Source organism: Cyprinodon tularosa, unplaced genomic scaffold, assembly GCF_016077235.1.
Source record: "Cyprinodon tularosa strain WSP-4 unplaced genomic scaffold, ASM1607723v1 ctg1114, whole genome shotgun sequence".
Classification (NCBI taxonomy): Eukaryota; Metazoa; Chordata; class Actinopteri; order Cyprinodontiformes; family Cyprinodontidae; genus Cyprinodon; species Cyprinodon tularosa.
The window spans coordinates 43,042-56,685 of NW_024037910.1; the positions used below are offsets into that span (position 1 = coordinate 43,042).

The 13,644-nt window shown below is 45.1% G+C and overlaps 1 protein-coding gene across 5 annotated transcripts in view; it reads left to right on the forward strand.

Annotated features, from left to right (window-relative positions):
* LOC119792286 (NACHT, LRR and PYD domains-containing protein 12-like) overlaps positions 1-13,644 on the forward strand; it is a 106,333-nt gene that overhangs the window by 16,019 nt on the left and 76,670 nt on the right. For all 5 annotated transcript variants that reach the window (XM_038298897.1, XM_038298882.1, XM_038298889.1 and 2 more), the window contains exon 2: positions 4,600-4,731. In XM_038298897.1, the coding sequence (XP_038154825.1) occupies positions 4,619-4,731 (113 nt within the window). In that variant the 5' untranslated portion in view covers positions 4,600-4,618. The remainder of the gene's footprint in view (positions 1-4,599; positions 4,732-13,644) is intronic.

A 13,644-nucleotide genomic window follows, 5' to 3' on the forward strand; every position in this document is an offset into this window, starting at 1 on the left:
TTCCCAGAAGAGTTGAAGCTGTTCTAGCTGCAAAGGGTGGACCGACGTCATATTGAACCCTATGGATTAGGAACGGGATGTCACTTAAGCTCATATGTGAGTCAAGGCAGGTGAGCAAATACTTTTGGCAATATAGTGTATATACACATACACACATACATACATATATACATATATATACACATATACTTATATATACACATAAATAAAAAAAAAATAATAAAAAAAATTAATAAATAAAAAATTCCCCTAAGCAAGAGGAGAAATGCAAGCGGAAAAAACCAGAGCCCAAAACAAAACCCAAGACCGCACCTCACCATGCCGTGCAGCTCCCCTCCCCCCCGAACCTAAACCACAAGACCAGCATCGGAAAAAGCACCGCCCAGGAACCAGCATCGAAGCGAAGGCACCGGCACCGGCACCGACAATCCAAGAACAACACCCGGCCCCACCCCAAAGCGAATCCAGTCCCTGGCCCCAGGGATCCGAGGCCCCAGGGGCGCCCAACCCCCAGACAGGAGCCCCGGCAAGGCCCCGGCCTGCCGGGGCAGCGGAGAGGCCGCCAGGAATGAGCCGGCAGCCACCCGGGCATCCACCCCCAGACCCCGAGCCCCACCAGTGCATCGGCGAGCCCCGACACCAGCCAGCGGAGGGAGAGCAGGACGGGGGGAATGGGCTCCGCAGTTAGCGTAGACTTGAGATGTATTTGGGAGGGGGTGCAGTTGGGACCCCAACCTGGGAGAGGAGAAAAAAAAAACACACTTACAATCTCAATTATGCCATCCCTCCCTAGTGGCCCCACTCGCACCACAGGGAAAAAAAAATAAAAATTATAAAAAATAAATAACTAAATAAATAATAATAAAAAAAAAAAATGTATAAAATGAAAACGCGGACACACATTCACACATAATGTCGTCCTATAATTCTCTTCTTGACGACTTAAAATTGAAGCTAAGTTTTATAAAAATTCAAAGTTAAAAAGACTCAAACAAAGATCAAAAAATTTAGACAGAGGCAGCTGAGTCCGGGTCCAGTGAGTTTATTGCTGAACACAACACATTTACAATGAGCTGGTCAGCGGTGAGCCGAAGCTGAACAACTGATGAAGCCAGCTCCCTTTATTTCTTATCGGTGGAAAAACCCCCTTCAGAACATATTTCAGTCATTGGTAAAGGTCACATTGATATTTATCTGCAAAACACGGTTACATTCATAGACACATCTCATACTTGTGAGAGCAATCTCTCAGGCCATGAAAACATCTGGTGCATTCAAATCAGAAACTTATGATGGTTTAGTCAAAAACATGTCAGCCCTTGCTTCAAGCCATGTCAGTCTACCATACTGCTCCCCCTTCGTCTAATCACCCTTCATGGGACCATTACTGCTCCGTGTGCTTTGAAAATAACAACTCCTTTGTATGGCCAGATTTTTGCTGAGCTGGACTACCTTGAGATGTCAAATATTTCATTTTTATTGCGGGTGCTTTCTTATCACTAAGGGGCCTTAACCCTGCGTTGTCCTGTAGATCTCACTCCCAGCTGCAGCTGATACACACACTCACTCTGCTTCTCTCCTCTTTGGCCCCGAATTGCTCTTATAACAGTTTTTGGGAAAACAACTTTAAACTTATAAAACATTAACTTTATTTTATCTTATGATTAGTACAGATTAATACACAACAATAACACTCGCATCCAATAATACCAGAACCAAAGACCAGGCGGCACCGGTGGTTGGTCCCGGGACTATCGGATGACCAATAAGTGAACCTAAAATCCGGATGGGGCGGAGGGGAGTGGCGACCCCGCCACTTCGAGCCCAGCCACCCACCCCGCACACGGACCGGACCACCCCCAGCAAGAGCCCCCCCCCGGGACCAGGGCCCACCCATCCCACGCAGGCCACCCAACCAGAACCGCCCCCCCCAAAGAAAAAAAAAAAAAACCTACTTCAACCAGGCACTTCATGCCCCTCTTTCCAACCTTCTTTGGGGAGAGCAGAAGCAACAGCCCCGCCACCGGCAGGCCACCGAGACCCCGCAGCCAGCCCCAGCCAAAACCACGGACCAGGTGGCTCACTCTTCCTCCTGGCCCCAGACTCCGGGAGGCAGCAGGATAACAGGGGTGTGAGAAGACCGCGATCCTCCCTGCGCCCGCTCAGATGTGGTGTTGATGCGTGTTGCTCTCAGATGTAATTGAAACTGGGAGTACCAAGAGGGGGTGTCCGGCACAGTCCACCCCCCCTCCGGGGGATAGATGGTGCCAGCGCACCCCCCCTTCGACAACCCTGGACCCTCAATGTCTAGATGCGAGAGGGGATGGAGGAGGCTGACCGTGGTGAGGCCCATAAAATAAGCCCCCCCCAGGTGGCCTTGACCCCCACCCCCCAGAAAATACCCTACATAGATGTGTGTTGTGAAAATGATGTAGATGGATATGTCTAAAATGCAAAATAAAATTGGGGTGGGGGACATCGTCAGAAGGTGGGGCCCTCTGGTAAGGACCCCCTCCCCAAAAATCTACATGTTTGGCAGTGTGAAGGAGCAGGCAGAAGGAGGATTTCGGGGATGGGGAGCAAAGGACTGGGGTGCTAGCTGCACTCCCAGGGAGCCAGCTCCTCCGCTGACTCCAATAGGCACCCCTGTTCCCCGAGAGACCCTCAGGAGAGGGGGGGCCCACAAGTCTCACCACCATAGTCCGAGGGCCAGGGACCGGCAGCAGGACCCACAAGCCAGCCGGGCACAGGACCGACACCACCACCCTCCCCCCATCTTGTCCATCAAAAAAAACAACAAAAAACAATAAATTAATGAATAAATAAATAGAAAAAAGAATACGAATAAAAAAAAAAGGAATGATGATAATAATACAAAAACTAAATAAATAAGGGGGGGACAACCCCGGCCGGCCAGTAACACGCAACACGCAGAGCCCCCATCCCGGACGACGCCCCACCAGGGGACAGCTCGGCCCAGGACCAAGACAGGGAGCCAGACCCGAAGCCCTTCTTAAATCCTCTCCCTCTATCACCCACCCCCCACCCCCCCCCCACCCTCCCTCCGGAGATCTAATCCCTCCCCTGCAATAACATTCAAACTACTCACCACACAAGCGACAAAAGACATCCAGGCCGAGATCATTCCTACTCCCCCTCCCTCCCCTTCCCTCACTTACAGAGTGCAAACCACTGAAGGGGTAAGCATCTGCCATAGCTGTTAATGTCCATGCGCCCCCAGCCCAACAGGCCCCGAGGCACCCTGGCACACCAGAGGCTGCGGCAGCAGGGGTAGACAGCCGGGCGCATACCGGCCCAGACCCCAAGCAGCACCCCCCACAGAACCTGAGCCCCCGAACCCCACCGGGGCCCCCGCCCGAGGGCAACACGCCCCAGGGATCCCAGACCCCCAGACCCACCCAGCAATGTCCAAAAACCCACGCCGCCGGCATTGTTATCAATTCCAGTCCGCATCAGCTTGGATATGTTCAGAATTATCGTCATCCAGTATTTGTCCAAATGAAATATCAGAAATTAGTTTAGTGTTTCTATTAACTTGCTTATATTGGAGAACTTAGATGCAGAGCAGTATCACCAGATTTTTTTGGTTTATATTATATTATATTATATTATATTATATTATATTATATTATATTATATTATATTATATTATATTATATTATATTATATTATATTATATTATATTATATTATATTATATTATACTGAATCAGTATATTCAATGGAAGCTGCTGCTCACCTGCTCCTCAGGTGATGGAGATATTTAGACGAATGTCAAAATTAGACAAGTTTTATCTGGTTCTTCTTAATGGTCTAGTCTCTGCTTGGTTCAGACTTGGACTTCATCTTCCTCCAAAGGAAGTCTGAGTCTGAAATGTTCCAGAACTGCCTTGAGATGACATGTGTTGTGAATTTGGCGCTATATAAATAAACTGAATTGAATTGAATTGAATTGCTTCTTTAACTAAGGGTTTCTAACAGGAGCTTATATCAGCAGGTCAGCAGGCTCCTGTGTTCAGAACCAGCACAAGTCACTACTTTGATTACATCTGACTTTCCTCTGATTTCAGACACAGTTTTAACTCTAATTTCCTTAAAGCACCTACAAATCTCCCAACAGACATATAGATTATCAACTGTATTGGTCGTTGCAAACATGCATTACAATGAAATACAAACCCCAGTCGGCCTCAGCAGATGGCCGATGCAATCAGCTGGTTTCCCTTAGATAGAAAACCTTGAACCAGTCTTACTGGATGAACTGGTTGAATTGTCTCTATAAAGTGACCTGAGATGACATGATGTGAACTGGAGCTATAGAAAGTGATTTAATAGAAGAGATTTCAAACACTAGGGCTAAAGGTCTTGCTCATGGACTCAGAGGGTTCGGTTGTAGGATGAACCAAGTACAGGAACTCAAACTCTGTTCTAGCCAGTAGGCCTTTACTCCCAACATCAGAGTGTCTGATGTAAAGAAGGAGAAGACGAGTCAAGGCAGGTTATAGTAGCCGTAAATATGTTTCTCTGGTTCTCTACAAACCGACTGGACCTGAAGCACTGGTTCTGTTTTCTCTCTCAGATTGATTGAAGAGCAGAAGATGGAGTATATCGATGTGAAGGAGGATGGAGCAGAACGTTCCTCTGTGAGGATTGATGGTTCCAAAGGACACCCTGTAGACTTCAGTAAAGGACCTGGACCCTCCGCTACCAGGTAGAAAACCAGCATCTGACTGATCTATGTCACTCCATAAGGACATAATGAAATATTAACTTTTGATCATCAGCTTCTGAATGAAGAACTTTAATGTTATTCTAACTTAGAGGGGTCTTGTCACTTCTTATCAGTGGCAGCTGGCCATAGCCAGGGCAAACAGCCAAACAGGAACAGACCTGATGAAGCTACTATGAGAAAAAGCAGAGAGAGCAGAACGTTAGAGATTGAACTAACAGATTCTGCAGAGTGGGAGAATAGAGATAGAATGAAGCAGAATGATGAAAAAGGGGTCCCTATGTCCTCCAGCAGTCTAAGCCTATAGCAGCAGAACTATAGAGATAGCTCAGGATAACCTCAAAAAGGAAAGTTTTAAGCCTAGCCTTAAAAGTAGACAGGGTGTCTGCCTCACGGACTAAAACTGGTAGTTGGTTCCACAGGAGAGGAGCCTGAGAACTAAAAGATCTGCCTCCCATTCTACTTTTAGAAATTCTAGGAACCACTAGTAAACCTGCAGATTGAGAGCGAAGTGCTCTGTTAGGAACATAAGGAACAATCAGATCTCTGATATAAGATGGAGCTTGGCCATTTAAGGCTTTATATGCGAGAAGGAGGATTTTAAATTCTATTCTGGATTTAACAGGAAGCCAATGAAGAGAAGCCAGGATAGGAGAGATATGATCTCTCTTTTTCATTTTCATCAGAACTCTGGCTGCAGCATTTTGGATCAGCTGAAGGCTTTTAACTACAGTTTGTGGACTTCCTGATAGTAAAGAATTACAATAGTCCAGCCTTGAAGTAACAAATGCATGGACTAGTTTCTCAGCATCACCCCTGGACAGGATATTTCTAATTTTTGCAATGTTCCTCAGATGAAAGAAGGAAATTCTAGAAACCTCTTTGATCTGGGATTTAAATGACAGGTCCTGATCAAAAATAACACCAAGATATTTTACTTTATTATCTGAAATCAGTTTAATCCCATCCAAATGAAGTGACTGGCTAATCAGTTTCTTTTTCAGAGACTCTGGTCCAAAGACTATAACTTCTGTTTTGTCTGCATTCAGAAGCAGAAAGTTAAGAGTCATCCAGGTTTTTATGTCTTCAGACATGCCTGTAATCTATGTAATGGGTTAGCTTCATCTGGATTATAGACAGATATAGCTGGGTATCATCAGCGTAACAGTGGAAATTAATCCCATGCTGTCTAATAACTCTACCAATTGGGAGCATGTATAAAGTAAAGAGAATTGGTCCTAGCACTGATCCCTGTGGTACTCCACAGGTAACCTTTGAGCGTGTTGAAGATCTATCATTAACATGAACAAACTGAATTCGATCAGATAGATAAGATTTAAACCAGTCTAGTGCTGTTCCTTTAATTCCAACAAAATATTCAAGTCTTTCTAAAAGAATATTATGGTCAACTGTATCAAATGCAGCACTAAGATCCAACAGGACGAGCACAGATACAAGTCCATTATCTGAGGCCATGAGAATATCATTAGTGACTTTCACCAGAGCTGTTTCAGTGCTATGATGAGCTCTAAAGCCAGACTGAAACTCTTCAAAACGTTCATTATGGTGGAAGTGATCGCACATTGTTTGGCAACTACTTTCTCAAGAATTTTAGATCAGAAAGGAAGATTGGATATAGGTCTATAATTGACCAAGTCATCTGGGTCAAGAGACGGTTTCTTAAGCAGAGGTTTAATTACAGCGACCTTAAAAGCTTTAGGTACATATCCCTGTAACAGAGATAGATTAATCACATCTAAAATGGAGGAGGAGATCAAAGGGAATACCTCCTTAAATAACCTGGTTGGAACTGGATCTAACATCCAAGTTGAAGGCTTAGATGAAGACAATAGTTTTGCTAACTCTGAAAGTTCAACTGGATCAAAGCAGTCTAAACCCGGTTCAGATTCCATGACTACCTCAGATACTGCCCCACCACTTTAGTGGCCTAGGCTAGGTTATCAGCAGAGCTATTAATTATCAATCAAGAACTAATTATCTCTGTTTATTCAAACTATTACCAAAAGAGGGTGGATCTGGCCTGAGTGATAAACCATTCATATATGAATCACAAACAACTGCAAGTAAATTGGCCGTGATTGGTATCGAGGTCCTTACAAAGGGGGGAAATTCCACACAGCATTCAGCTCCAGATTTTCCCGTCTCACCCAGTTCAGCGGGCTCTATTTACAATGGGATACAGCGATCCGTAACTGTGACGCAGAAAACCAAAGCTACTTCCAGCTAACTTTCTTTAGCATTTCATGTGAAATGGTCCTGTCTTTTCAGGCGACAAAACCCAGGAAAAGAGGTCGATTCGGGCTAAAGTCTCCCACCGCCGGCCCGGTGATGTCATCTCTAATCTTCCTGCCCTTAAGGGGGCAGGAAGGTTGCCGAGTGAGCTGCCTGGGTTAAGAAATGACATAAACTCGACCTCTGGGTAGATCCCACTGGCCAAGGACAGGTCTTGCAGCAGGCCCTGCAGTAAGCCATGGCTGCCCCAAGCAGGGTGTAGTCTGGGCAGGATAACTGCATTGTAGAGACGCAGAGGCACTCCCAGCAGGACACTGCAATGGTCTGCAATGAAGGCCGGCCAACTGCTGCCTGCTACACCAAGCCTTGGCCAACCACTCCAAGGCTGCAAGTGCAGCAAAGCCAAACAGTTCCCCAGGAATCACAGGGAAGCCCATCAGAGTCCTTCTACATGCTTCAGTTAGAGGAGATTGAGCCAGCCAAACCAGGCAGCGTGCCTGAACAAGGGTAGACAGGACACATCCAATTTCCCTTGACAGAAGAGCAAACACATGGAGAGATGCCTCCATCATCCCATGAGTAGGTGCATATATCGCGGACCCTCAAAAGAAGCTGAAAGACCCAGTAATAAATGTGACAGAATTACAAAGTCCTCTGAAATGAGACCACTAGTCATATGCTCTACACAGCAGATCATCAATGACACAGCACTGAGGACGAGAACACCTGGCATTAGCTCTCAAAGTCTCATTTGGCGCAAAATGAGGGAAGCTGCAGGTTCAACAGAAGACCTATGGCCCAAGCTAAACTTGAGAGAATCCTGCTTGGCCGCCATCAGAGGTCAGCCGTGAAAAGGCCTTAGTGTCCGCCCAGGCATTAACATCCCTTTACGTATTCGGCAGAAGGGGGAACCATAAAGGAAGACCTAGCAGTAGAATGTTGAAAGAAGGCATTGGAAGATGCAGGTTGGTCCTGTGGGGCATCCAGCTGGAACCGGGAAGGAGCCGTTCCCTATCGAACCATCCTCTTCCGACTGAGAGCCGGAATAGTTAATGATCTGGTTTCTGACAGATGTGAGCCAAAGTCAAAATGATACTGAAAATCAGTACCAGATGCTGCCAGAGATATAGCATTGTCCTCCAAAGCAGAGTGTCTATGAGCTATGTTTGCTATTCTATTAGCTTTGTCTGCTATTAGCAAACAAAGGGAGCCCGAAGCGGCTGCACAGTAATAAAAAAAGCAAGCTCGAAAAACGGCTGCTATCATTAATATAGGCAAGCCCGAAAGCGCCTGCACAGTAAACAAAAAAGCAAGCCTGAAATGGTTGATATTTGCAAATATAGGGAGCCCGAAGCGGCTTCACAGTAAAACAAAAAAGCAAGCACAAAAAACGGTTGCTATCAGTAATATAGGCAAGCCTGAAAATTGCTTCAGAGTAAAAAAATGGATGCCTGAAAACGGCTGCACAGTAACCAAAAAACAAGCCTGAAAAATGACTGCCATCAGTAATGTAGCCACGCCCGAAAACAGCTGCTATCAGTAATATAGGCAAGCCCGAAAACGACTGCACAGTTACCAAAAAAGCAAGCCTGAAAAACGGCTGCTATCAGTAATATAAGCACTCCCGAAAGAAGCCGCTATCAGTAATATAAGCATGCCCGAAAACGGCTGCACAGCAAAAATAAAGGAAACCCAGTAAACGGCTGAGCAGTAACCAAAGAAGCAAGCACGAAAAACGGCTGCTATCAGTAATATAAGCACGCTCGAAAACGGCTGCACAGTAAAAAATAAGCAAGCCTGAAAAACAGCTGCTATCACAAATATAAACAGCCCAAAAACAGCTGCACAGTAACAAAAAAAGCAATTCTGAAAAACGGCTGCTATCAGTAATATAGGTAAGCCCAAAAACGGCTGCTATCAGTAATATAGGCACGCCTAAAAACGGCTGCTATCAGTAAGATAGACAAGCCTAAAAACGGCTGCACAGTAACCAAAAAAGCAAGCTTGAAAAACAGCTGCTATCACTAATATAAACAGCCCAAAAACGGCTGCACAGTCACCAAAAAAGCAAGCCCGAAAACGGCTGCCATCAGTAATATAGGCACGCCTAAAAACGGCTGCCATCAGTAAGATAGACAAGCCTAAAAACGGCTGCACAGTAACCAAAAAAGCAAGCTTGAAAAACAGCTGCTATCACTAATATAAACAGCCCAAAAACGGCTGCACAGTCACCAAAAAAGCAAGCCCGAAAACGGCTGCCATCAGTAGTATAGGCAAGCCCGAAGGCGGCAGCACAGTAAAAAAATGGCTGCTATTAGCAAAATAGCGAAGCCCCAATTAGCTGTACAGTAAACAAAAAAGCAAGTCCACGGCTGCTAGTTAACAAGCTAGTTGGAATTGGCGAATACCGAAGCATCAGCAACAGGGAGTCTCGGGTGGCCAAAGGGTCCCTGTTTGCGTCGATAAGGAGAGGAAAACTTACCAGACGATATAAACATGTTGTGTTAATGAGGAGGTTGCACATCCTTTGGAGGGCGACATTATCCTCGCAGCTCTGACCTAAGTCTCTAGGCTACCAGCGACAAGCAATAATCAGCGTGTGACCACCTATTCAACCTGCATGCAAGAAGATGAAAAGGGACTGAGCTATTGTTGTCACGTGAGTATATAGACTTACCGGTGTCAATGAAGGTCACAGGTGACCGTGTTGGTATAAGATTCTCGCCCTGTGGATGTGCAAGAGTGATCATTCGTGCTTCAAACACTGCCTCTGGTCGTCAGTAGGGACGAAATAGAACCAGTTGATTGACTCGACTCATTAACTTGTAGCTTGTAGCGACAGTGGAGAGAAAAAAAACTCCCTTTGAACAGAAAGAAACCTCCAGTAGAACCAGGCTCAGTGTGATCGGTCAGCAGAGATCGAAAAAGAAGCATAGATAAAAAAGGCAACTGTCAGCCACCCCCGTCCAGGAAACACACAGCCGGGCAGACGAGCTCCGAGCCAGCTCCCATGTCAGAGGATGAAGAGAACACATCCAGTTAGTTACAGTCAGAGAAACAGGACTACACTGGAAAACAGGCCAAGCTCCAACGTCTAGAAACAAAGGTGTTGATGGCAGCAGCACAGCTGATATTTCTCTCCAGGATGGAGTCACAGCCAAACAGGAACAGACCAGATGAAGCTACTATGAGAAAAAGCAGAGAGAGCAGAACGTTAGAGATTGAACTAACAGATTCTGCAGAGTGGGAGAATAGAGATAGAATGAAGCAGAATGATGAAAAAGGGGTCCCTATGTCCTCCAGCAGTCTAAGCCTATAGCAGCAGAACTATAGAGATAGCTCAGGATAACCTGAGCCACTCTAACTAGAAGCTTTATCAAAAAGGAAAGTTTTAAGCCTAGCCTTAAAAGTAGACAGGGTGTCTGCCGCACGGACTAAAACTGGTAGTTGGTTCCACAGGAGAGGAGCCTGAGAACTAAAAGATCTGCCTCCCATTCTACTTTCAGAAATTGTGGAACCACTAGTAAACCTGCAGATTGAGAGCAAAGTACTCTTTTAGGAAACGGTAAACAATAACATTTATCAAGGCACTGTTTTTGTCAATATGGTTATCAAATGTTTAACCCACATCCAGAAGCACACGCAGAGGCATGGAAAAAGTTTGACAGTTTATTGAAATGAGAGAGCTCAGAGAGACAAAACAGTTATTTTTCTCAGCCAGGGGAATATCCAGCGGTCTGGTGAACCGGAAGCGGAATCTTTCTGACAGCCTGCTGCTCAAATACTCCTCAGATGGTGATGACCAACGAGTTGCAGATGTGAGAAGTTGAGAGCAGGAAGAGGCCCTCCAGGCCAACAGAGGAACAATGGCACCATCTGGTGGATGCACTGGAACACTAACAGATATGACTGGAAGATCCTATTATGCCACCAAAGTGAGACATTGGCATAGATATTCATTAAGTCATAGTGCACAAAAAGACCCCTTTCAAGCTAAATAATTATGAAGTATGTCCTTGAGTAAAGTAGTTGTGTTTACCTGAACACCTGAGTAATTTGCATAAAAGCAAAAAATCCAGGAGTGTGAGAATCAACACAATTCAGAGACTGTATCTTAACCTACTTAAAGAGTGGAGCATATGAGGTTCTATGCTGGGAACACTGGGTCCAGATTAGATGTTGGGAACGCAGGTTCCAGGGGATTCTGATAGGATGACACATCAGTCAAAAACATTGAATATCATTAACTCAAAATCAAAAAGTTAACATGTTTTAGGTTTGTTTTCATGGCCTGTCCATTTGTTCTGTTCTTTAATGATGCCGATATCAGCTCCTCTCACAAGAGCAAGTCAGGTGGAGTTCTGACATCAGGGACCAGATTGTAAGCTTTCCACCTTCTCTAAGTAGACTTGATTAATAGGACATTCCCTCAGCCGCAGTTAGTGTGACATGAGCCTGTTTTCCTGTGGTTGCTGGTTTGACGCAGGTGGTCCACAACAGTAGAGCAGAGACTGACACAAAAGGGCAAACATGAACTAGATAAGATCTCAAATACCCATGTAGCTGTCCTCCAAAAGTGCCTGAGCAGCCAGGCGATTGGGTAACTGTACGCAGAAAGCGTAGTCGTGGATCTCTGCCCACTGGTCACCACCAACCCGTTCACGTTTCTAACCGGTTTTCCCCACTCAGTGACACACCCACTGAGAAGCCCACTCTGGTGATTGGCAGCTCCATAGTCAGAAACGTGGCATTAGAGACACCAGGGACCATAGTCAAATGTTTGCCGGGGGCCAGAACGGGCGACATCAAATCCTACCTGAAACTACTGGCTAAGGATAAGGTTAAATACAGTAAGATTGTTATTCACGCTGGTGGTAATGACACCCGGTTACGCCGATCGGAGGTCACTAAAATTAGTGTTGCTTCGGTGTGTAAGTTTGCCAAAAAAACAATTTCGGACTCCGTAATTTTCTCTGGTCCCCTCCCTGATCTGACCAGTGATGACATGTTTAGCCGCATGTCGTCATTCAATCGCTGGTTGTCTAGGTGGTGCCCTGAAAACAACGTGGGCTACATTAATAATTGGCAATCCTTTTGGGGAAAGCCTGGTCTGATTCGGAGAGACGGCATCCATCCCACTTTGGATGGTGCAGCTCTTCTTTCTAGGAATCTGGCCACATTTATTAGTCCTCCAAAACCCTGACCCCCCAGGGTGCAGACCAGGAAGCAGAGTTGTAGTTTAACAGACCTCTCTGCAGCTTCTCTACTGTTACCCACTCTTTACTCCATCCAGACAGTGTCTTGCCCACGACCAAAATCTAATAAATTAGCAAAGATTTCCAAAGGAGTAAATCATGATAATCTAATTAAAATCAAAATAACTCCAATTGGGGAAAAAGTTAAAACAATTAAATGTGGTCCGTTTAACATAGGATCTCTTTCCTCTAAAAGTCTGCTAGTTAATGACTTGATTTGTGATAATCATATTGACTTGTTTTGCCTTACAGAAACCTGGCTGCAGCAAGAGGATTATGTGAGCATAAATGAAGCAACTCCTTCAAGCTATTTAAATTTTCACATCCCCAGAAGTTCTGGGCGAGGAGGAGGAGTAGCAACAATCTTCCAGTCTGACTTACTGATTACTCCCAAAACAGTTAATACCTACAACTCTTTTGAACATTTAACCCTTAATTTCCCTGATCCACATTTCAAAGCAAGAAAACCTCTTCTTTTTGTAACTTTGTATCGTCCACCAGGTCCTTACTCTGAATGTTTAGATGAGTTTTCAGAGTTCCTTTCTGATTTGGTATTAAATACTGACAGGGTCATCATAGTGGGAGATTTTAACATCCATGCTGACATTGAAGGCGATAGCTTAAGAGCAGCCTTTAATGCTATCTTAGACACTATTGGCTTTGTTCAAAATGTGAATAGTCCCACGCATTCTCATCTTCATACTTTGGATCTTGTGCTGACATACGGCATAGAATGTGAAGAAATAACAGTATTTCCTCACAACCCTGTCCTCTCTGACCACTTTCTAATAACCTTCAGGATTACTTTAACAGAGTTCTCCTTCCCCAAAAGAAGGTTCAATTTTAGTAGATTTTATCAGATAGTGCAGTTATACATTTTAAAGAATCTGCTTAATTTTCTCTCTCCTCTGTGTCGCTGAGCAGTGCTGCAGAGTGCAAAAGCATAGCTTATTTGTCATGATGGGCTAAGGACTTGACCCATATGCAGAACACTACTGGAGACTGAGTAAAAGTTTGAACAAAGTTTATTGAGAAACACACACAGAGAATGTAATGACTGGTTCAGGTGCTGGTCCGGGACTGGTTTCAACTCCTTTCTGGAGAGATGAGAGTTTGATTAGCTTTGCAGTTTGATTGTATGATGAGAGAGTTGAATCTTTAAATGTACCTGAAGAGGTTCTGAATGATCCTATGAGAGGGGGAACCGGTTGGGTCCAGAGACAGTTGAAGAGGCAGAGAGTTAAGCAGCAGCAGCGTCTAGCTTTGAGCTAGTGAGTGGACTGGTGATGAGAGGTTTAATTTGAGAGGCGTGGAAGGTGGGGTGGATACACAGGGATGATGGCAGGTGTAGGCGGACAGCGGATGGATTGATTATTTGAGCAATCTT